The 25153-nt window shown below is 46.9% G+C and overlaps 1 protein-coding gene across 1 annotated transcript in view; it reads right to left on the reverse strand.

Annotated features, from left to right (window-relative positions):
- CUX2 (cut like homeobox 2) overlaps window positions 1-23729 on the reverse strand; it is a 226122-nt gene extending 202393 nt beyond the window's left edge. The window contains exon 1 of the mRNA XM_023516848.1: window positions 23577-23729. Within this exon, the coding sequence (XP_023372616.1) occupies window positions 23577-23621 (45 nt within the window). The 5' untranslated portion in view covers window positions 23622-23729. The remainder of the gene's footprint in view (window positions 1-23576) is intronic.
- Between the last annotated feature and the right edge of the window lie 1424 nt (window positions 23730-25153).

Genomic DNA, 25153 nt, shown 5'->3' on the forward strand with positions numbered 1-25153 from the left:
GATGGCAGGGTTTGGGGCTGCTATCTCGTGGGGGAGCCCTGACTATCTCCAGGGCTGTGGCCAGAGCCCCTCACCACCCCACTCAGAGGATCCTCCCGGGAAGGATCAGTCCAAGAACCAAACCTGGAGCAGCAGCCTCTGCCAGGCCACCAGAACAACAACAGTCAACCAGGGGTCCTCATTACCGGGGTTGGTACACCTTGAAAAAGCACATTCTGTATGATAAGATAATTTTATATTTAGACAATACCCCTTCCAAAAACAAAACACCCATTGTTTTTATAGCCCAAGCTACAGAAGGCAAAGTGAGATTGGGTTAAAAATGGCCACAGCCCTCAGAGGGATTTGGGAGGATTTCTGAGTCTCTGACCAGAGTTGGAGCTGATGCCAGAGGCTGGTGGGGTTTGACAGTGCCTGTACTGTATTCTCAGGGCCAAGGAGGTCCATGAGGGTCTGCTGGAGTCTCACAATTTGAGAAGATGGAAAAGCACCACATACATGCTCACACGCAACATGTGCTCAATGCACAAGCACCACTCACACCCCCACATGCAGTGTGTGCGCATACTCAACACTCTCACATTGTAGCACACGTGCAACATGCATGTACACATGCCCCACATGACACCCTCCTCCATGTATGCTCACATGTTCAAATGCACGCTCATATTCACGTTCTTGCATGTGCACGCTTACATGTTTACACACGCTCATGGGGACGCACACCCGCTGACACAGGCACACACAGATGTCTGTGCCCACATGGACCATGATCATGTACCCATGTGTCTCTCCAAGATGCACATACACATCCACGCAGATAGAAAAGGCACACAGGGCCCCAGAGACATGTCCTGACCCATACTCAGCCACACCCATGGCCATCTCCCCAAAACACAGACATACACACACGATTCATGGGTGTACACATAGAGCCAGAGATCCATGTTCAATCTTGCCCCTGGGTGACTCTCAAAGCCACAATACGCACAGCACACAGAGAGAGATACACAGAGAGCCACAGACACACATACATTGGGCCAGATGCACACACAGACACAAGAACATATACACACAAAGTCAGCCTCCTACACTCACACCCCAAGTCCTCCCAACAAAAGGTGGGTCTTTGCACTCACCCCAGACAGCTTGTGCCCTTTCTCCAGAGCCGTCCAAGGTCCCCAGGAGTATCCAGACACAGCCCAGGCCAGGCAGCCGAGCCCACTCCAAGGGCCCGTCAGCAGCACTGCCGGCAAATAAAAAGCGAATGTGCAAAAATAAAAGCGAAAGGCTGCGATAAAGCCGTTCCCTTCCCACAGGACTCTGAGCTGACGCAGGTTCTGCTCTGCAATAAACATTTTCTTTCTAATTTTAAAAGACATTAGCATTACCTCTTTGGCTCTCGATCCAGCCAGACGGTACCTCGCTCCCTAGGCTGCCCATCGGCCGTGCTGGGCATCAAGGGGACTCAGGGTCACTCTGCACAAGGGGCACTGACCCAGGGACGTGCTGGCCACCTGAATTAGATTTCATACCATCCCTGTGGGCCCCAATGAAGTAGTTAGATGGTCAGAGAGATTAGGAGCCCCCAATCTAGTGAAGAAACATCTTCCAACTTCTCCTGGAGAGTCTGTCTCTCACCCCAGCCAGGATCTCCGTGGGTCCAACTCTGTTCTCCAATGTGAACGTACACAAGGCAGGTGGACTTCAAATGGCAAGTCTACCCCCAACAAATAGGGGGCTGGGTGAGAACTGGGATAATATTTGCCACCCCTACTACCCTCCCACAACTCATCCTGCCTGCACACTGGAGTCTTACCTCACACCTCCCAGCAGTGACCCAACCTGGATTTCTGGGTTTGGCAAGGACTTAGGAAGAAGGGAAACCACATGGCGGTCTGGGGAAGCAACCCGAGCTATTCTATAAGCTCAGAGGTCTAGACCTCAACTGCAGCATTGCCTCTAGTCTCTGACTTCAGCTCTTGCCTGCCCTGATCAACCTGGAGGTCCCAGGCACTCTGAGCAATGACTTCCACAAAGCTCTGCTCTGACCTTTTGCCAAGCTATTCCCTCCACTTTGAACACACGTTCCTGCCTCTGCCAGTGCTGTACTGGGTCACCCTTTAGGGCTGAGCTTCCAAGTCACCCCATTCCATACTGAAGAGGATATGGGATCACATGGTGAACAAAGCAACCTAGTTTCTGCCTTTACTGAGCCTCCTCTAGGAAGCTTCCTCCCTGGCCTTCTAGGCCATGTTGAGCACTTCTCAGCTCCAGAGCTCTCTGGGGCTCCAGGCTCAGGGCACACCTCTCCCAGGCTGGTTCTGTCTGCCTCATTCCTGGCCTGTTCCTGTCTGGGGGCTCCCTGAGGGCAGGGATAGTCTGCCCTGCTCCCTGCCTCCCCTGCACTGGGCACACCATAAAGCCCAATGAATGAATAAATGAACAACCAGCTGTGCAAGCTGAGGTCAAATCCCTCCCGCATGGCTCAGCATGTTTCCCCTCTGGATGCATAGAGAGAAACCAGGAAAGGGAGACTCCACGGTCCTATGCCTTGCTCTTGTCCACGCTGCTCTAGGGCTGGGGATACAGGTCCTCCTCTGCCCATTCCCAACTGTTAATGCATTATTATGTAGCCAACTGAGGCTGTGCAGTCTTAGGGGTTAAGAGGTAGGATGGAAAAGAGAAATGACAACAGGCAGCTCATAGTAGCCTCAGCATTCTCCCTCCAGGCATGCAAGTCTCCCTTTGAAAGATCCCTCAATGGCCCCTCCTGGGCAGCCCTGGACCAAGGCCAGATGACCACAGCAGTGTCTGCCTCCCAACTCTGCTCTTGCCCCTACACGTCACTGCTCCATGCAAAAGAGGCTTGAGAGCTCTTTGCAAAAGGTAAGTGCATCCTGTCACTGCTGCCTCTGGCTTAAACCCTTCAAAGGCTTCCTGTAGCTCTTAGAATTAAACCTCCAAATCCTCACACTGGGCCTCTAGGGAAAAATCCAAACTCTACACGGTGGCCCAGGAGGCCCTCACCTGATAAAAACCCTGCAAACCATTTCAAGCTCACCTGGATCCCAACAAAATGATTTGTAATGCCCCAGAGCTCAAGTCTGACCCTCTGTGGCAATGCCTACCTTTTCCCAGTGTCCAGTGCTGTTCCCAGTTTTAAAATAACCACCCTAATTCCCTGTCTGACATACTCATACTTTGAGACCCACTACTATCTCTGCAAGACTCCTTGTCTGCTCCAGACTCTGGGCACCTACTGAGCACAGTACCCCCTGCTGTGGAAAAATGCCATCTTGTGCTATGATGGGTAAGCCCCTTGAGAGCAGGAGCCCATCTTATTTACCTAGGAACTCCCCAGACCTGGCCCAGAGTAGACACATGAATATGTTATGTTTCTGCTGCTGTGATTAATAAAATTTTTAAACTCCCTCTGCTACTTCTGCCTTGCCCTAACCTCTTGTATTAGTTTGTTTCTAGTAAGTAAAGCCAAAAATACAGACCCAGGCTCTTCTACATTCTCCTCAGTTCCCCACACTGCAGCCTGGTGGTAGGGAGTTTGGGGGACCAGCAGGTCAACAATGAGAAAAAGCCCCCCAAAATGAAACAGAAACAGGGGGAAAAGATGGCACTTATCACCCAAAAACAGGCATCTGAGGGTATCTGAGACCCTCACACTCGGCAGATGCCCACTCAATTTCCAAGACCCTGCTCTTAGGATTTAACACATTTCACTTTAAGAACAGGGATTCTCTCTCTTTCTGCAGCCAAGAGCTTTGCTGCTCCCTAACTTCTTTTGGCTAGGTGTCCTGGACAATTTTGGCTCTAATTACAGGCCTACCCACGAGCAGAGCCAGTCCTGCTCTCTGGAAGCTGAAGACACCACTGAGCTGGGAAGTGGGGACATAAAGGGATCAGAGGAGAGGGACACACAAAGGGAATGCCGTGAGACCTCAGGTAAATGACTTTGCCACTGTGAGCCTCAGTCCTCATCTGGAAAATGGGTGTGAGTAATGAAACCTCCTGAGATTCTGAACAGGAAGCACCCAGCCCAGGGCCTGCCCTCCCACTCAGCTCCACGTGTGGTGGCCTTTATGACAGTAATTTGGGAAAACTCAGGTGGCTTCTAGGAGAACAGGAAGAAAGGATTACAGGCAAAGAGCCTGAGGTCAAAGAGCTCCATTTTAGACCCTCTAGGCTACCCTAAGAAAGTGAACCAGGCTCTTGTGATGTAATGCTCTGAGCACCTAGCAGCTCTTGCTTTTCCCTGCTAACGCAGGGACTAAATGGCACCGACAATCCTGGGCTCATCAATCATGAGTCACTCTACTCAGGCCCAGCTGAGTCCCCAGTATTTCCTCCTGCCCCCAGCTTTACTGACAACCCCATCAGCCTCCTTGCTGGAGTAGGCTTAGACTCACATGGGGCAGGAGACAGAGCTCCAGCACTGAGCAGATCCTCGAGAGCTGCTACCCTTTATGGGGGCTCATGCCAGGCCAGTTCTGGTGCCAAGTGCATTAAGCTCCAGCATTTTCTGACCCTCAGAATACGTACATGTTCCCTCTGTATGGCTTCAAGACACTGACAGGGGGCTTGTGAGTTTTTCCCTTCAGTCATGGAGAGAAAAAGTAGTGATGGCAATAATAGTAATATAAAGAACAATGGTTTCAATAAGAATGGCTGTAACTTACAGAACACCAGTTCTTGGAAGATTTTGCACCCTCAAGAAGGTAGCATTGTTAACACTTATTTTACAAATAAGGAAACAGACTCAAAATGGTGAAGTCATTTTCTCCCTTACTACATTTTATAGACCAAGAAATAAAGACTCAGAGAGGGCAGGCCACTTGCCTGAAGACACACAGACCTCAGGAAACAGACCAGAACTTGAACTCCACACTTTTAATCACAGCCCTTCCCTCCCCAGGAAAAGCCATGTCCAGTCATTCAACAAATAGTAACCAAACCTGTAAAAACATCAGTAGGTGTTTGGTGCTTGAGAGCCTGAGGGAGAAGTGATGAGTCCCCAGGCTCTTACAGCTGACCTTCTTGTGGGAGAAGGACAGACACTGAAGGCTCTGTTACTCCCAAGGTGATGAGGGCCAAGATTAGGAAGAGTCCCATAACAAAGAGTTCCTCTTCTCCCAGAGATTAAGAGAGCCCTACTGGCTAAGACAGCTGCCAAGCCATACAAAATTCTGGCCCAATGGGAAAGACAGACAAGCACTGAACAAGGACATAAATCATTTCTATTGTTTAAAAAGGTTGATGCCACCAAAGGGCCAGGCATTGTTGCCACCAAGGCACAGACCCCTATTCCCAGTCCCTGCCAGCTGGCCCTCTAAGCTCACCCCTTAGCAGGGGTTACTCACCTGGTAGGAAAACCAGGCTCCAGGCGCTGCCTCCCCCTGCCTGCTCCTGATCCCCGGTCACTTCTCCTGACCTTCGGGCACAATGAGGTGGTCAGAGCTACTCACTCCAGGCCCAGCTGCAGCCCTCTGCTTCCCCTTCTTCATGCGGCTCTCAGAGTTATCGATTCTGCCAGTGGAACGGCTGGGATAATTTTGCTTAGCTTCAAATACCTGGTTCTCATGAATTCCTCGGCCAGAAGGTTATAAAGCTTCCTCTAAAACGTGGGGGAAAGATTAAGCCTGCTTATGGTTAATAATACACTGTTCCCTGTCCGTCAAACTGCCAGTCTGCTATTGAAAGTTCACTATTAGATACTTATTTAAACGGCCTCGCAAGGCTTCCGAAGAAAGTGCAGTTATGCATTTTTCCCCTCCTTGCTGGCATGAACGACTATAGATAAACATCAATTCGCTCCTGCGGATCACAGTCACAGTAAATAAATTTTTCAGGAAGCTTGAGATCCGCACAAAGGCTCCGCCAAGCTCCCATTTCACACAACATCAATGTTTGGCCTCTAAGAAATAAAAGCTCTAAGGTGTCCATCGCCAGGGCAAAATTATCAATTGTCAAGTCACTTTTAAAAGAGAAAGAAGATAGAGCATTTCAGAGAGACAGTTCCTCCTGCAGCTTAAAAAAAAAAAAAAAAAGACAGAGGGACAGAAACTGTCATTTAACCCACAAACTAACAACTGGGATCTGCAGCCTAAAATCTCGGGTGCCCATCCCCCAAATTTCTGGCCTTGGACCTACTACCCCAGGCAAGCTGAGGCAGTCGCAGCCTGGAGCAGCAGGTTCCGGCTGAGTTCAGTGACTTCAGTGACTCAGGCATTGGGTTATTTTTATTTTCTCAAAGCTGTTTTTTTTTCCACTACTTTTAGAGGTGACAGACGAGGCTTGTCTATTATAAAATATTTGTTGCAAACACACACACACACTTGCTCACCACCCCATACACAGTTCCTTGCTGTGTAAAGATCTCAAGTTCCTGTGGTGTGAGGGACAGGAGATAGGGAAGCTGAGATGTCTCCACCCCACCCCCTGGGTGAGCTGGGGTTTATGTAATACTCAGCATGATTCTGCAGGAAGGAGGGGTCCTCAAAGCTAGGGAAGCCAGAGTAGATGTTATTTTACAGAGAAACTGAGGCACAGGGAAGCCTCAGGAAGGGAGAACTGGACTTGGATGTGTCTGCATTTGAATCTCAGTACTGCCACCTTCCAGCTGCGGGGCCTCAGGTAGTCTCTGTCTCACAGGGCCCCTGTGAAAGCCTCTACATCTCTACTTGTTACCTTTATTTTTACAGGACTCAGATCCACTAGGCAGTCACTGGATCAGGGCTGAGTGTCAGAGGAAGGAGCACTGTTCTTGGAGTCTGAAGATCCAGCCTTCATTCTAAGCCTATCACTTCAAAGTCATGGCTCCTATTTCTATCTCAGATTCTTAGTCCAAATAATGAGACCTCAGACTAGTCAGTCTCCAGCATTAAAATTTATATGATGCCTTCACAACAACCTAATAGGGAAGGTGTTGTTATCATTCCCAGATTACAGAGAAAAAAACTGAGGCTCTGAGAAAAGCAAACAGTCAAGGTCGAGGAAACACGAGCAGCCTAGATCTCAGAATGTGACCTTATTTGGAAATAAGATCTTTGCAGATTTAATCAATTAAAGTAAGATGAGGTTATAGTGGATTAGAGTGGGCCCTAAATCCATTGAGTGTTGTCCTTATAAGAGACAGGCACTAAGAGAAGCCAGCCACTGAAGACAGAGGCGGAGATTGGAGTGATGTTGCTGCAAGCCAAGGAATGCCAAGAATTGCCAGCAGCAACCTGAAGCTGGAAAAAGCAAGGAAGAACCCTCCCACAGAGCCTGCAGGGGGAGTATGACCCTGCCGAACCTTGATTTTGGACCTCTGGTCTATAGAGCCATAAAAGGATAAATTTCTGTTGTTTTAAGACCCTTAGTCTGTAGTAATTTGTTATGGTGGCTGTTGGAAGTAAACATAATGCTGTTCTATAAAAAGATGATAAAACCCCAGGCAACTATTATCTGGGCTTTTGGAAGGTTCTAGGCTGTGCGGGCTAAAAAATGAAAATGGGCTTTGTTGACTGGACAACCAGGACCAGGTGGCCCAGTCTTGTGCCCCTCAATGGCGCAAGATCGAATTGAGGGGCTCACCCAGATCTTATAGGAGCCTCTTCCCAGGCCTCCTTTCAGTGGTTTGTACAAGGAGAGGTAAAGCCTGCCTAGTTACACTTGACCTTAGGCAGAGGTGGTGACTTCAGTGGTGTCCCCTATATCCTTTGTGGAAAGGGTATGGCTGAGTCAGGACATCTACTTTGGCAGCTTTGGAGCTGTGAATCTTACTTCCCTCCCCAAACAGGAACAATTAGGCCATAATAACCTCTTGGGGTTATTCGTTGGTAGTGGCCTCTCGCCAAGTCCATTCTGTCTACCAGGCACCACGCCTGGCCGCCCAGCCCTGGATGGAGTGGGCATGCTGATTCCTTCCGCTACCTCTGGGGCTACATCTAATGAATGACCCCTTACACAGATGTCCGAGCTGAGGCTTAGACCAGCTAAAATTGCTCATCTAAAGTCCCACTTAGCTAGGACACAGCACAGCTGGACACAAACGCTGCTCTGCTGGATTTCATCACCCTTAACCCAGAAGATCAAGGACGTACCATACAGGGGAGCCTCCGCACAATGGGTACTCCATCAACGCTGGCTTGTGCTTGCTTTGGAACCTGCACTTAGGTGATGGCATTGTTTCTTAGCATCTCTGCTTAAGTAAACAGGGGAGAGGAAGAGAACCCCCATCTAGTCTTTACAATTAAAAAAAAAAAGGAGAGAGAAGAAATAGTATCTCTGTTAAGCTGATCGAGTTGTGTTATATTTGAGGAAAAAAAAAAACAACAACATTGAACAAAATAATGGAGTTTGTGTTTTTAATACCAAGGCCTCCATTCATCCCCCTTGGGAATTTTTCTTAACCTCTTGGTGGAGTTTGTGTTGTTTTGCTGTCACTGCAAGGCATGGGATCAGGGAGGCTGCCATTTGACCTTCACTGAGGTAAAGGATGCCAAGAGATGGGGGAAGTAGCAATCACCTGTTTCACAGATGAGACCAAAAAAGAAAGAGAGAAAAGTTAGGTAGAATCCAAAACAGAAACCCAACTCCCCTCAATGTGCCCATATCTGGCCCCTTAAAGAGCTCTATCAGTTCTGTACAAACATCCTGAAGTAGTCTACCTCTATCCAAGTTCATTTCCACACTCTGCATCTGTCCCCCATGACGGCTTACCCAGATCTTGCAGGAGCCTCTTCCTAGGCCTCCCCACTTCTCCAGGGAGCTTGCCTCTACTCTAATCCATTGCTCATGACTGCCAACCTTGTTCACATGTAAATCTATCTTCATCATTCTTCTGCTTAACCCTCCATGTCTCTTCATTGCCCTTAAAATGAAGCCCAACTCCTTACTCAGCCATGAGCTCCCTAAAACTCCTCCAGACTGCTTTGGTTTGTCTTAATAGAAGAGAAGAAGGCCAGATAACTAGGTTTTGCTTTTTGCCTGTTTAATGATCAAGTATTAATATCCTCATTAACATCCTAATTAATTTAGTTCCCCCAAAGCACTTGTACCCTCTGACCTCTCCCTGGATCCTCTTCCCTCTACTTCCTCCCACTCACCTGGAAAGCCTAGTTATCTGTCAGCTCTCAGCTTACCTGCTGCCTCCTGGAGGAAGCTCCCCCAGCCTTGTGGGAGGCTCCTATTAGAACTTATGCCACCCTGCTAGAAAACCAGCAGTCAGGTAGAACTCAGGTCCAGGAGAACCAGGCCCAGAGGTGCACACCAGGGAGGATAATTCAGATAGAGTTTTGGCTGCTTGCAGCTCAGAGCCCTGGGCCTTGGGGCACACAGACCACAGTTCCTAATCCCAGACCCCAGATACAGTCCGTGTTTTTTGCTCCCTACAGTGCAAATACATCTTCTTATTTAATCACTTCCTATAGTGCTACCAAATACATCTTCTTATTTAATCCTCATTATTTCTTCATTTCTCAGATGAGGAAACCAAGGCTCAGAAAATCAGTTGTCTGAGGCCACAGTTTCGTGATCTGCAGAGACTTGATCCCAGCACTGCTGGACTTTGCCCCCAGAGCCTGTCCCCTGACACCACCATGGGCAGAAAATGCCCTGAGAACAGCAGCCACATGAGACTAAACAAAGGTACCACATTATTACCACAGGATGCCAGAGCTGAAAAGGACCATGCTGCAGTTCCTTTCCCCTGTGCCTCAGTATCCCCACTTGTAAAATGAGCATCACGGCAGCCAGCACTGCACACAGCTGTCCTCATGTGAGGCAAAAGACATGCGGAAGGGGTGGAGGTCTTGACTCTTGAGGCCAGTCAGGTGGGAAGCTTAGGACTCTTGGCCCCCTTTCTCCCCTATACTATAGAGCTATCAGCTACTTGACAAGTAGGGACCCATGTCCCACAGCTGCAGGGTCAGACATCACAGGACAATGCATGACAGGTGAGCTTTGCAGCTCTGCTCCATATCCAAACCATGAAGACTCAGAGCTAAATGTCTAGGAAAGGACTCAGGGTTTGAGTCCCATCTCCACCACTGTCCAGCTGTGTATCTTCAGGTAAGTCCCTTAACCTCTCCAAGCCTACTGCCATCTCTGTAAAATGGTGACATCACCACCATCTACTTCACACAGCTGCTGTGAAGTCTTAAGTTAATGGCTCACAAAGCAGGGAATTGTCCACTGTATGTTTAATAATTAATGAAGTGCTTTTAGTCCTTTACTTTTCTTAAACTGGACTTTTTATTTTGAGGTAATCGTAGATTCACATGCAGAAAGAATAGAGACAGATCTCTTGTACTCTTTATCCAATGTCCCCAAATGGTAATATCTTACGACACTGTAGTGCAATATCACAACCAGCATATGAACACTGATAGGGTCAAGATGCAGAACGTTTCCTTCACCACTGCAATCTCTCAGGAGGCCCTTTTATAACCATACTTATGTCCCTCCCCTGCCCCTAATCTGTTTTCTGCTTCTCTAACTTGGTCTTTTCAAAAGATGTTATACAAATGGAATCATACTGTGCGATCTGGGACTGGCTTTTACCCCTCAGCATAACTCCTTCCAGCTTTATCCAAGTTGTTAGTGTATCAATAGCTCCATCCTTTTTGTGGCTGCATAGTGTCTCATAGAACAGATGTACCACAGTTTAACCACTGGCTGGCTAAAGAACATCTAGATTGTTTCCACTTTTGGGCTGTTTATAAATAAAGATGCTGAGAACTGGCTCGGTGCCTGTGGCTCAAGTGGCTAAGGCGCTAGTCACATATACCTAAGATGGTGGGTTTGAATCCAGCTGGTGCCCGCCAAACAACAATGACGGCTGCAACCAAAAAATAGCCAGGCGTTGTGGCGGCACCTGTGGTCCCAGCTACTTGGGAGGCTGAGGCAGGAGACACACTTGAGCCCAGGAGTTGGAGGTTGCTGTGAGCTGTGATGCCATAGCACTCTACCCAGGGGGATAGCTTGAGACTCTGTCTCAAAAAAAAAAAAAAAAAGACGCTGAGAACCTACCTGTGAAAGTTTTTGGGTAAATTTAAGTTTTCATTTCTCTGGGATACAGTCCTTCATTTTTAACCCACTACAAGCATATAATTTCATTCATTCACCGAATGTTTATTAAGCACCTACTATGTGCAGGTACTGTTCTAGACACTATGGAGATAGCAGTGCCCTTCCCTCTTGGATAATACAAAACTGAAGAATTGAATAGGCAGCTTATAGCAAAGTCCACTCTACAGCAATACACAGGTGTGGAAAGAGTGCTCTGATTAATGATAAAATTAGTAGCCACACTGGAGAGCCAGCAAAGCACCTGGGTGTGTTTTCTCAAGGAAAAGCATTATCTTCTAGTTCAGTGATTCTCAACCTGTGGGTCGTGACTCCTTTGGGGGTCTCCTGCATATCAGATATTTACGATTCATAACTGGCAAAATTACGTTATGAAGTGGCAATGAAAATAATTTTATGGTTGGGGGTCACCATAACATGAGGAACTGTATTAAAGAGTCACGGCATTAGGAAGGTTGAGAACCATTGTTCTCGTTAAATATGCATTGCCTCAAGATGTAGTGACTGGTCAGCAAGCCCAAAAACTCTGGTGACTTTTCATTCACAGCATTTTCTTTAGGAAGTTCCTTGTTATTGTGGAACAACCCTAAAATGTTCCTATTTCATAGATTTTAGGAAGTTCTTCACTTGACAACTCAAATAACAATAGGTAATATTCCCTGAGTATTTATCATGCTGGGCATCATTCTCAAATTTTTATATACATCATCACCTTTTATTAAAGAGACAGTCTTAGTATGTTGCCCAAGCTGGATTCAAACTCCTAGACTCAAGTGAACCTCCTGCCTCAGTCTTCTGAGTGGCTGGGATTATAGGTGCATGCTACTGCACCTAGCTACACATTGTCACTTTTAATTCTCATAGACCATAACTGCACCATTAGCTCCATTTTACAGAAGAGGAAACTAAGCTTCCAAGTGCTAAACAACTGGCCAAAGGGTATTTGGCTGGGAAGGGCAGAGCCAGGATTGAAACTCAAACCTGAAAGGATAGAAGGAGTTTTTTTTGTTTTGTTTTGTTTTGAGATAGTCTCACCCTGTTGCCCTGAGTAGAGTGCTATGGCATAGTAGCTCACAGTAATCTCAAACTGCTGGGCTCAAGTGAGCCTCTTGCCTCAGCCTCCCAAGCAGCTGGGACTATAGGCACCCACCCCAACGCATGGCTTATTTTTTCTATTTTGTTTTTGGTAGAGATGGCATCTTGCTCTTGCTCAGGCTGGTCCCGAACTCCTGAGTTCAAGGGATCCTCCCACTTCCAGAGTGCTAAAGAGTCATTTGGTGGTCTAAAAAAGGAGCCTTCGTTCCCTCTCACTCCACGCCCAGTTCTGTGATGTTGAGTATATTTCTCTCTAAGGCACTGCACACCTCATTAAAGGCCTGGGCAGCAACTGTTTCCAATATAAATTGGACAGTTCCTCATTAACTATGAAAGACCTAAATGCTGATCACCTCAGTCAATATGTTCTAAGCTCTCATCATTAGAAAAAGAAATAATCAGGTGAGCTGAACCTGTTCTCTTTGATTAAAACGTTTCCCTCCCAGATGCACCCTGGGCCACACAGTCCCAGGTGCCTGTGAGCTAAGTACTTTCTCTATCAATGAAACAAACTTCATTTTTAACCTCTGAACTCCTGACATGATTGCTCTCATGACAACACAAGTGCCCGCCATGATACGATAGGAATATTTAACCTCCAATGTGACCAATATTTTCAGAGGGAGCAGAGAGCACCCTCTTCCTAGCTGACAGGTTGGTAGCTGGTGGGGGGTAATTACTGTGACCATTATCAGAGAGGCCTCAACCTGCCACTATGTTGCTTCAAGGATAAGCAGAAGGGATCCGAGAATTATGTTGCCAGAATGAGACTGGGCACAAAGCAGGGGCCTTTGACTTCTCCATTGGCTGCATTTGTTCCAGATCCCTGATCTCACACCACTGAAGACATCTTCCAAACCAACACTGGGTCCAGAAGAGGCTCTCTGCCAGCATCACTGATGAACCTCAAAGTACAAAGCAGGTACTCTATGCAGACCCTTGCTGGAAGGTGGGAAGACAGCAGGGAACAGGTTCTAACCTCAAACAACCCCACACCCAATTACAAACAGAGACAAATGCTGGGAAGGGAACAAAGAGGTGCTGATATAAGAATAAAAGTGAAAGATGTGCTTAGCTGCACAAATGGTCAGAGATGGCCTCTCTAGGGGAGAATGGAACAGAAGGAACCAGCCAGGGGAAAAACACTGTGGGTAACAAATAGTATATGCAAAGGTCCTGAGGCACAAACAAACTCAGACTATTCAGAAGCCAAAAGCATTCAAGGAATTTACTTGGCTGTTGTCTCCTTCTACTCTCTCCTTTGCTTGTGGAGTCACAACCTCACTGGCTTCCAGGATATTCCACAAACCTTCCAAATACATTCCTGCTTCAGGGAATGCCTAGCACCCCCTTTCCAACCCTCCCCCATATCTCTGCATAGTCTACTTCCAAATGTGTACTGGTAAATGTTTAACAATAGGCTCTCTGGGGGAGTAAGCTCTGATTGGTGGCATGTGCCAATTTCCATGCTGTAAATGCTCCCATCATGGCTGATCTCAAGCTACCACCTGAACAAGGGGCTAGGAAAAGACACTTCCATGAACCAGCTCTAGCACCATATGTTACTCAGGCCTTTAAAAATGTCTTCTCACCAGAGGAAACTTTGCTAATTTCCCTCATCAAAAACAATATCCTATCCCCATCCTCTACCTTGTTTTTCTTCACTTTGCCATCCTTATTACCTGTGGTGTTCATTTATTGTTTTTCTTTACCACCTGTTTCTCTGACTAGAGCAGTGGTTCTCAACCTGGGTCACAACCCACAGGAACTATATTAAAGGCTCGCAACATTAGGAAGGTTGAGAACCACTGGACTAGAGGGTCAGCTCCATGGAGGCAGGGAGTTCTGCTTGGCCTACTCGCTGCTCTGTGGCCAGTGCCTAGAACAACACTCAGCACACAGTAGATGCTCAATAAAGATTAAGGGCATACAAGACTGACAAGGGAGAATGGGAGAAGAAGGGGTGAGGGCTCCCCCTAACCCTCTATACCCCACAAGGTCCTGTCCAGAAGCAGAGGGCACAAAGCACCCTGAGTGACAGTGGGCCATCTGCCAGCCCTCCTGCCATAGGGCTCCTCATCATATGGCACCACCACTGCTGCGAGGCCTTTGCAGCCACTCTCAAACCATTTTGCTTTTAAAATAGAAGTTTCCTGTGAACCTGTAAATAATTCATTGCTCAGAGTCCTTAAAATGTTCACAGGTATTTAAAATGCTATATAATCAAGTTCACAAAAATATAAAGTGTAAGCGTTAAAATACTTTAATGTTCTAATTAAAACAGACCACTTATGCCCTGGCTCTGACTCCTGTTTACTATTTCCGTAATAGCCTGTGGCCTGTTGGGGCGAGAGGGGGTGGGGGAGACTTTTTCTTCTTTTTTTAATTGGCCTTAAAAAAATAGGGGGAAAAAGTTAAGTTTGCTTTCTCCAGCAGTGCATTGAGAAACTGAAAATCACACTCTTAAAATATCCACAGGTTGCTAACTGCTGAGACAGGGGTGGGGGACATCTGCAGGCCTATCTGCTACCTGGAAATAGAGCTGGATGGGAATGGGAAGAAAGGGTGAGTAGGAAACCTTCACATCTCTGAGAATACCCACGTACACCCCAGACCTCAGTGCAGGCCAAGAAGGAAATCATATTGTAAGGGTTAAGGAGATGAGTCTATCTAACCTGATAAACCTTGGTCTCTGGCAAGCATAGCCATGATGTGTTCACACAGGCTGTTCCCTTGCCCATCCCCATGCACACATCTGCTCAACCTGCTCTCAGCTCCGGCTTCCTCGGGGAAGACTTCCCTGAATACCTCCAGTCTAGTACTGGAGGAAATTGCCCTGTTGGCTGCTCTGCCCCCACCAAAGTGACCTTGAATGAATGACTTCTCTAAGCCAAAAGTGGGCCATCTTCATGATGGTATCCCCTGACCAACCCCTAGCCTCTTCTCCCAACCTCTCCACCAGCCCTGCAGCTCCCAACAGGTTCTCCTGCAGTCCCTTGTATAGTGCTGAGTGCCATCTGTGGGTCTGCTCACTGTAAGCCCCTTCTCCTCTGGCCTATGCTCTCCATGAGATCAGAGGCTGTGCTGGGTGCCCAGAGCCAACTTCAGTGAGTGAACACAGTAGATGCTCACCAAGTGGCACAGGAAACAGCTTCTCTACTCCCTCCCAACCTCAGTCCTTTTTTTTCCTGAGGGCCTCATCTCTGGTTCATCATCAAGGACCTATTTTGTATCAGGCTCTCAGGACACCTCAAGAAATATCAACTCTGGGGTCCTCCAAACGTCCTGACCCTAAAGAGTTCTCTTTATTTTCCATCTGTCCCTGGCCCCCAGAAGGGCAGGCACCAACATCACTCTCCTTCATGCTCTCCGTGACCTGCTAATCCCTGGCCTTCTCATGCTTGCTCTGGAAGGCCCTGCACACCTGTTCCCTCCTCCCCCAGTCCTGCCCTATTTCTGGGTCACATCACTGTCCATCTGCACAGTGGCTACTCTCTGGCTGGTCTTCTGTTCCCTCCCAACCTGATACACTGCTTCTCTACTGAGGATGACCCTGCCCCTCCAGCGGGCATTCAGCAATGTCTGGAGACATTTTTGGTCATTACGTAGAAGCCATAGATACTGCTGAACATCCTACAATGCACAAGACAGTCCCACAGTGAAATGGCCCAAATTATCAATAGTGCAGAGCTGGAGAAACCTTGTGATAAAAGAATCTTTTAAACACAGCTTCAAACTTCTCACCCTCTTGCTCAAATGCCTGCCACAGCTCCCCATGGCCCACCAGGCTACCCACCAGCCCCTCTACATGACACTCAGGATGCTGCATTCTTCCAGCCTAACTTCCATATTGCCCGCCCTTCCACACACAAGCCAGGCTGGCAGGCTCAGGATTCCCAGGTATGGCCTTGCCCTTTGCCCATGCTGTGATGTGCTCCTGGGGGACTTGACCTTTCAAGTTTCCCAGCCCTGTCCTTCGTCCAGCTCCCTGGCTGATCTAACTACCTTCTGTCCTCTGCACCCACACCCTGAGCTTCAACTTCCCTGGGGCTGCCTGCCACTCTGGCTCAACTTGGGTCACTGCTATTTGTTGATTCCCTCAGACGCTGTGGGAGACTTGCCCAGCAGAGAACTTGGCACATAGTAGGTATTTCAAGAGAAAAGGAATTAATTCAAATCCCTCTTCTCACTAAAGTTTGTGAATATCACATTGCTGAATGTCCCCTGGGGGGCAGGGTCATCTCAGCAGAGAAGTACTGTATCGGGTTGGGAGGGAACGGAAGACCAGCCAGAGAGCAGCCACCATGAAGGTAGACAGAAAGCTCCTACAACACAAACCAAATACACAAATAAATTTAGTCTGTATCCGTCTTTTATCTGGACTCCAATTCGTTTAGTTTCACTTTATAATTTTCTATTTGTCCCTTCTCTTTCCCCTTCATCTTAGCTCAGTGAAGAAGTCCAACTGCTCTATCCACAGTATGGGCAGACACAAACTACCTGCTGTCCCCACACAGACATCCCCAACATTCCCAGGGACACTCCTGCCATTTTGTAGCAGATTAATTTCAAATTATAATACATTCCTGTGCTGAAAACCCAAAATCCTCCTTAAGAAAACCAAACACAAAAATCACCTACCATCTCCATCACTCAAAGGAAGAGCAAAACAGACCTTGGAATCACTCCAATCAGGGGTAAGAGAGCTGGGGCAGTTGTACCCAGTTCCTGAGAGCTGAGGGCTCCTCCTGCAGGGTTATGGGCTCAATACTTCTGGGGCCTGCCTATTCTCAGGTAAAGTGGTCTTATGGTTTTGGAAAAAAGCCCCCCAGGCATAGAAATGCAGCCATCAGCGGGCGGGAGCTTGCCAGAAGGTACTGGAAAGTCCAAGGAGACCAGTGACAGCATCTGCTCATCTTCTTCTGCTCTATCTCAGGCTGCACGGTGGACAGTGGCTGGTCACTACTGTAGCATTGATTTCCACTGCATCTGGCAATCATCACTCCTTACTTTCATTTGAGGATCCCTTCTTTACCCTGTCACCTCTCCCAACGGCCACGCACACCTGTTTGTGCCTTCTGGCCAGCCAGCGTCAGACTCTCATTCCTACAGGTGGAGAAACCCCTCCTTACATGAGCCTTGGTGGGAGACAGTTTCTGTTGCTTGCAATCCTAGATGGGGGTCCTTCCTCTCAACTCTAGGGAAAGGCTTGTGAACCAGGCTTGGGTCAATGACTAAATCTCATTCCCCTGACCAAGGGAGGCTCTGCTTTTTAAAGTTACAGAAAATACGCGGTACGTGTCACTTGGCAGTGACTTTTATCCACAAAGAAATATGCTAGGGATGTTTCCCTGAGGACAATAAATATCAATTGGTCTTTCCCTTCTTAAAAAAAGAAAGAAAAAAAAAAACACACAGCCCAAAACTTCCCATGCTTTTTTAAAAAATAAAAATTAAATCAAATAAACTTTGTCTAGAAGAATTTGAAACACCTCTTGAGAAAACCCAAATCCCAGGGGTGTTTATGATCCCATTTGGGGACTCTGGGTGGACAACTGCTGGAGGCAAACAAAAGGACTGGTGCCCCAGCTTGTGCAATAGTCAATCAAGAATGGTGATAGGGTGGGCAAGGGCCGGTCCTTGGATCTCAGGCACAAACTCCACTTCTCAGAAACACTCCCATAACTGGGGAGGGCCTTTGTTATTTTTATATATTTATGCATTTATTGAGACATAATCTCATTCTTGTTGCCCTGGGCTAGAGTGCAGTGGCATCATCATAGCTCACTGCAACCTTAAACTCCTGGGCTCAATCATTCCTCCTGCCTCAGCATCCCAAGTAGCTGGGATAACAGGTGCCTGTCACAATGCCCACCTAACTTTTCTATTTTTAGTAGAGACAGAGTCTTGTTCTTGCTCAGGCTGGTCTTGAATTCTTAAGTTCAAGAGATCCTCCTGCCTTAGCCTCCCAGAGTGCTAGGATTATAGGTGTGAGCCACTATACCTGGCTGGGAGGGCCTGTATTATTTTTTGTACCTACAGCTATAAGAGCTCCTATTTATTAAAGAGTCACTGTGTTAGGAGTTTACCATGAACTTGACTTCCACAGCATTGCCTCTTCCCAGCAACTTTATGATAACTGTCACCAGCAGCATCTCGACTTTATAGATGAGAAAACTGAAACTCAGGAAAATTTAACAGCAGTAATATTAACAGTAGTAATAAAAATTTACATTTGTGGAGTGCTTACGGTGTACCAGGCACCGTTCTAAGTGCTTTGCATTGTACTGACTTATTTTATTCATTCTTTTGACATGTTTACTGAGCACCACTCTGACCCAGGTGCCATTCTAGGTACTAGGAAGACAGTAAGCAAAACATACAAAAATCCCTGCCCTCACAGGGCTAACATTTTAATGGGAGAAATCAATGAACAAGATAAATAAATAAAATATATATGTTCTATTATGTTTTCTGCTAAGGATGAAAAAAATACAGGAGGGAAGGAAGTGAGGGTGTGTGTGAGTGTGCATGTATATGTGTATGCTATGCGATTGTAGTTAGGATGGTCAGGGAGATGGTAGTTAGGATGAGAAGGTGGCTTTTGAGTAATAACCAGATGAAGTGTAGGAGTAATGTAGGACAACATGTGAGAGACCAGAGACCAGCAAGAACAAAGGCCCTGAGGTGGGAGTGTGCTCTGTTTCTTTAAGGGAATAGGATAGGCAGATGCTACCATCATTCCAATTTTAGATGAGAAACTGAGGCCCAGAGAACAGAGTGACATGACAGAAGGTCACACAGCAAACAAGAGGACATGACAGAACTAGAACCCAGGACTTCTGACACTAGATCAGAGGACTTTTCCTCACTGAACAATTGTGTGCCACGCCCAGATTAAGAGACCTAAGAGAGCTTGCTTGTCACCAAGGAGGTTGTGAATGAGGCTTCATACCATCTAGTCCCAAAGTCATGATCAGAACAGTCTTTGTGGGCTGAGGATGCTCACACAAGACACACACACAGGTGTGTGTGCAGGGGATTCTGCCCGGACAAAGCAGGTAAGAGAACAGCATCCCTGGGGGATGTGCAAGGATTAAGTAAATAAAGCAAGCTGCCCAATTGATGATCTTTGGCACAGAGCACTGGGGAAAATCCTGCTCCTCCAAGTCCCACCAAGACCATGACCCCAACCAATAGCACAAGGAAGATAGGAAAAGAGATGGGCTTACACACGAGAAGGAGCTGGAGCCCCCAAGGTATAGCTGTGTGATGTAGACAAGCCACTGCCCCTCTCTGAGCCTCATCTGTAAAACAAGGATGGCAACATCGGTCCTTATGCAGAAGGCCACTGTAGGTCTACACTGGTGCATATCACAGATGGTGTAGACAGTCTCAAACTAGATAACACACCTGTCTGGCACAAAGTCAGAGGCTACCAGAGGCCACAGAGGAAAAAGTCAATCCTTACCTACCCCAAGATCTCCTTGCCAGGGGCAAACACTGTTGGCAGCTTCTTATGAGTCCTTCTAGAAAAACGTATACCCAAAATTAACTTGCTGTACATGCAAAGAAGAATTTATCTGAAGTTCCCAGCTTACAAAAGGCAGAGAGATTGGAAGCTCCCACATCTATCTGATTTCACAGCCAATATCCCCAGCCTCTGTGCCACTTGTTCCCCACTCAGCCAGGATGAGGAAAAGCCAAATATTTTGTCCTGTCCCTTGCCTCCTATGAGACCAGGCCACTGTGGGCTGTGGGCTACAGGCCTCACCAGGCCAGGCTTGGGCCCCAGCTGGCCTCAAGCAATACCTCCTCTTCCTCAACCACCTGCCCACTGACCAAAACTGCTGAATCCGCATCCTCTTGCCCACCATGCTGTCCCCTGGTTGGAACTCCCATCACAGTTCTCCAGATGCAGACCCCTCAGTACTCCCAGGCCTCCAGCCTACTCTCCAGAGTGACCTTTTCCAGCACAGCACTCAAACAAGTCACCTCTCTGCTCAAACCCTGCCTGTAGTTCCCCAATACACCTCAGAAAACACCCAAACTCCTTCCCCAATCTAATGAGGTACCCTTGTTACTTTCTCCCAGGGCTTCCTCTCTGCTTCTCCACAACACATGGCCTTATGACTAGACAACTTGGTCCATTCTTTCCTGCTTGGCATCCCTCACCAGAATAGAAGCTCTATGAAGGTGGGAACCTTGTCTCTCTCAATGTCAGCTTCATCCCTCTCACACAGGGTGGGATCAACTGTTTGTTGAATGAATGAGTAAATGAAATGGGAAGAAGCAAGACCCCTCCTCCAAATTACTCTTCCACAAACTCAATTTACTCATTCCCGATTTCCATACTATTGCTGTGAAAATCTCAGAGAACAGAGATGGAAACCCTAATCCTTCCCAGAGCTAAAATGTCTTTGCTACCTCCAGCCCCAGTACTGCCTGGACTCCCTTTGTTTCCTCCCTTCTCTCTTGTTATTACATTAAGCAAAATTTCTTCATTGGCAAATAAATGTTTTTTCCATCAATAATCACGGATGACTAAATCAAACCTTTAGCTGCTGTTCTTATCTCTTAAACAGACCCATGGATTTCCCAACTAATCAGAAAGTGAATCAAATGCTGCCATTTGAGGTGAGAGATAATCCGGTCAATTTCTTCCAGGAGGAGGGATCTGGGTGGGAATTTGCGTATGGCCCCCAAAAAACAAACACTCTTGTAAATAAAGCTGGCCTCCATCCTGTCTCCACAATGCAACTCTTATTGAGTGAGTCAGGTGTTTGGCTGATTAAAAATTGATCCATTTCAAAATCTAATCAACAGAATAGGATTCTTTCATACGTTATCAAGAGAGCTGCTGACATCGAAAACCAAACCTGTTATTAACCCATGAACTTCAGTGACCTGCTCCTCACTGCTGTGAGGGACTGTAAATTATTCAGTGGTCCACGACTGGGGCTAGTGAGCCTGATGTATTTAGACCGTCAGTCCAGGGGGGCAGCAGTCCAGGGGGTTCAGGTCGATGGCGTGGCCCTGCCAGTCCCAAGAGGCTTGGGTTCAAGACACTCGGGGTCTGCAAGTCATGACTGTGAATACATTACCCACGTCCGCCTGGACCTTGCTGTGGCTGTGCCTTTGACAGAAAGGCCTCACTTAACTTTCTGAGCCGGGAAGGCAGGCTGGCTCGGGCCTTGAGGGGTGGTGGAGTTGGGGAATGATATTTCTAATTCCCAAGTTAATAAATTATTTCCCTTGAACTACAGAAAAGGAAAAAATAAATAAAAACAGGAGTATGGGCACAGCTCACATTTTGCAAACAGTTCGGAACAGACAATACAGTCAGTTCAAATATTTTACCTCTGCGTTCAAGGAGTAGCTCTGTTGCAATGGGACTGTTTAAAAGAGAAGATGAAAAGACCCATCCATGGCTGTTTATGTGTCCAGTGGAGCCCAGGGGACCATGAGCTTTGTCGTTGACTTCTACTCCTTGACCTTGAATTAAAGCCTCATTAAGAGTCATATCTTATAAAAACAAGAGCAGAGTAAATAGTTTTTTTTTTTTTTTAAAGAACGCACTTGTATTCACTCCAAAGTTTCTATCCTGCTAAGCAAGCAGAAAATCCAGACATAGCAAAGGCTGCACTTGACATTATTATTTTGGGGCCTGTATTCCACAGCTGACCTGATTAGAAAGGATTTAGGAGGGAAAAGTGTTAAGTTTCAGAGCTGAAAAGAGAATGGAACCTGGGAGGAAGACAGACTGCTGTGTGATGAGGGAGATGAGGGTGAATCATGTCCCCAGCCTGAGCTTCCTAGGTGACCCAAGAGAGTATAGATGCCACCATGGGCTCCTTGGAGCACTTGCTGGGAAAACGGGCAAGGCTCTGTGAGCTATGTAGGCAAATTGAGTTCAAATTCCAACTCTGCCACTTCCTGGTTGTGTAAGCGTTAGCAGGTGACTCTCAGCCTCAGTTTCCTCATCTGTCAAATGGAACTAATAATGCAGCTATGTACTTTAAAGTTCTCTAGCTATGGTGGGAAGCACATAGGAATTATTTAACTGTTCAGCAATCAGCATCTGTTGTTACCATTACTATTTTTGCTATCATTATGCCAGCTGTCTCCTTAAAGGAGTTCTTGATAAAGTCAGCAGCAGATTAACATCTTCTTCAGCTGCACCCTCCCAGCCCAAGCACCTTTATAGAAATGATTCTAACTTGCTTCCCCCATGCACAAGACTTTAGTGGGAACCCAGAAAGTACCTATATGACATGTGGTTGAGCTTGAAAGCCTAAGTCTTGGGTTCAGATCTCAGCAATGCCACTTATTAGCTGTGTGACTTTGGGAAAATGAAATCACTTCCCTAAGCATCATCTGTCTCAACTTAAAAATGGGATGATAATAACTTCGTGAGACTCACTTAGCACAGTGGCTGGCACCGAGGAATCTGGCTATCATCATCATCATCCCTGTTACTCAGACTCAGCTGCTCTCTTGATCAGATGGAGATTATTTTGTTCAGTTATGAGAAAGAGTTGAACCTGGCAGGAGCCTCTTACTGAGTAACCCAGGCAAGTCACTCAGCTACTCTCAGCCCTGGGTTCCTCCTCAGTCAGGCAAATAATGACACCTATAAACTCCATCTGGCTTGATCAAGATCCTATTCCCTTAATTGAGAAAAATGCCAGGAGTCTAATAAGTTGCTCAAATAAAGAAACAAAGCCCTACAAATAAATATACTTGCTTAATAAGTTCTAGAAAATGTCAGCAGCCAGCACGAACTGCCAACACCAAAAGTGCACAGAAGGTGACCAGCTCCTTCTCCACACTCAAACACTGCCCCCACACCCCTGAGGACGCTCCTCCCCCGCACTGCTGGGAAGGCACCCAGCTTACCCCATCCTAAGCTGCTCTGACACTTTGGCTCCAGCCCATGAACATCCGGAAGACCAGAGCAGGCCAACTCTCCATCCACCAAACTCTTACAGACCACCAGGAATTCTCTCTTAAATAATAACGTATGCATAAATCTGAAGCCCTTCTGACCTCTCCTCAAAGTAAAATCATCCTCCAAAGGCCCCTCGACCTGATCACATTGATCGTGTCTGAGCTGTAATTTCGCCGCTGCTCTGCGCAGACCAGCTGACTGCTCCTGGCAGCTCCAGGGGTGCCCGCAGCAGCTAGGATGAGACAGAAATCAGATCAGCCCCACAAAGCTGGGGACAGGGCTGCTCCTGCAAATGGGACTCAGGGTGGGGCTGGCAGTGGATGACCCCTCCATTAGCTGCTACCCTCAAGCTGGGCCCTTCATTCAGGAGGACTGAATGAATGAACAGGGAGAGTGAGGGGGGAAAGTTCTGGGAGCCCAAGTCCCACCCTTGGAATAACCTTACCTGGCCAGGCAATGGGGTCTCAGGAGGTCTTGGTCCAAGAGCCATGGTGTCCCCTATAGTGGTGGCCAGACCTGCCCAGCACCTTGAGGTAAGACAGATTCCCAAGCCTAGGCAGGCCCTCTCCACTGCTGGGCCCGCCGTCTGCTGTTTACCCGCTGCCTGTTTTCCTCATGACAGCCGTTCCAAGAACTGCAGCCAGAAATCAATGCAGCTGGTTCTGGTGCCCGCAACACCCACTTTCCCTCCTGCTACCAAAGTTCAGCTGCTGCTTCCTGTCAAGCCAGGCAGGCTGAGCTGAGGGGCAGCCCAAGGTGGCCCCCTCCCCTGTCCAGGCCTCAGGCAGCGGGGTCCTGAGAAAGACCCCAGCTGACTGGGCAGGGGAGCAGTGGGAACATTTTCCCGACCCAGTCTCTCACTTACTACATCTGGAAATAGGCAGGTGGCCCCTGGCATTTTACTCACCTGGGGAGTTTACCCTAAAGTTTTGGCTCTGAATCACCAAGAGCCTTATTTAACAATTCAGAGTCTCAACTCAGCCTCCAGATCTGTTTCAAGAGACCTGGTGTGGGGCCAGGCTAACAAGCCCCCAGGTGATTCAAATTCAAAGCTAAGCCTGAGAAAAACACTTTCTAGACAAAGATTCAGCTTCTAAGATGTTAATCATTAGTGTTCAGAAGACAGAAGAATTAGAATTAAAAAGATTGTAGATAAAATATAGAACATACAGATAAATTTCATTTTAGATAAACAATATTATGATCTTTTAGTAGAAGTATATTACAAATATTGCATGGGATATACATAAAACTAAAAATTATTCATTACTTATCTCAAATTCAAATGTAACTGCATATCTCTCATTATAATTATTTATTTTTCTTTTTTGCAAAATTTGGCAACCTACACTGAAAATCATTTACTATTATTCCACACTAAAGGACTTGTGACACAAACTGTAGCTCTCCTAAGGGAATGTTGTATAGCCTTTAAAATGTTTAGTAACAGCTAACATGGCATTTGCCATGAGCCAGGCCCTATTCTACATGCCTCATATATATTAATTAATCTCAGGTAATCCTCCAAGTAACTGAGGCAGGCATTGTTAGTGTCCCTATTTTACAGATGAGGAAACTGAGACACAGGTGAAGCCACTTAACCAAAATCCCATGGCTGGAAAATGGCAGAGCCAGGCATTAAACTCAGGAAGTCAGATTCCAGAGTTAAGCATAGACTTAATCACTTTACTGCTGTCTAATTGAAGAATAAATGATGAAAGACATAAAAGACTAGGCCATACAATCTAATGTGAGGTGAAATACTTCTAGCATGATTCCATCCCATATAAAAAAATAACAATAAATGCATTAACATGATTAGAGGGTCACACACAGCTGGTAGAAGTGATACAACCACTTTGGAAAACTACTTGCCAACATCTATACCAACACACAACATACGCCTCTCTGTAACCCACTAATTCCACTCCTCAGTACATACCAGTGGTTCTCAAGCAAAAGCGATTCTGCCTATCCCCTTGGAGATGTTGGGCAATCTCCAGAGACATTTTTGATTATCAC

The sequence above is a fragment of the Otolemur garnettii genome, unplaced genomic scaffold, assembly GCF_000181295.1.
Source record: "Otolemur garnettii isolate 467f Iridium unplaced genomic scaffold, OtoGar3 scaffold00099, whole genome shotgun sequence".
NCBI lineage: Eukaryota > Metazoa > Chordata > Mammalia > Primates > Galagidae > Otolemur > Otolemur garnettii.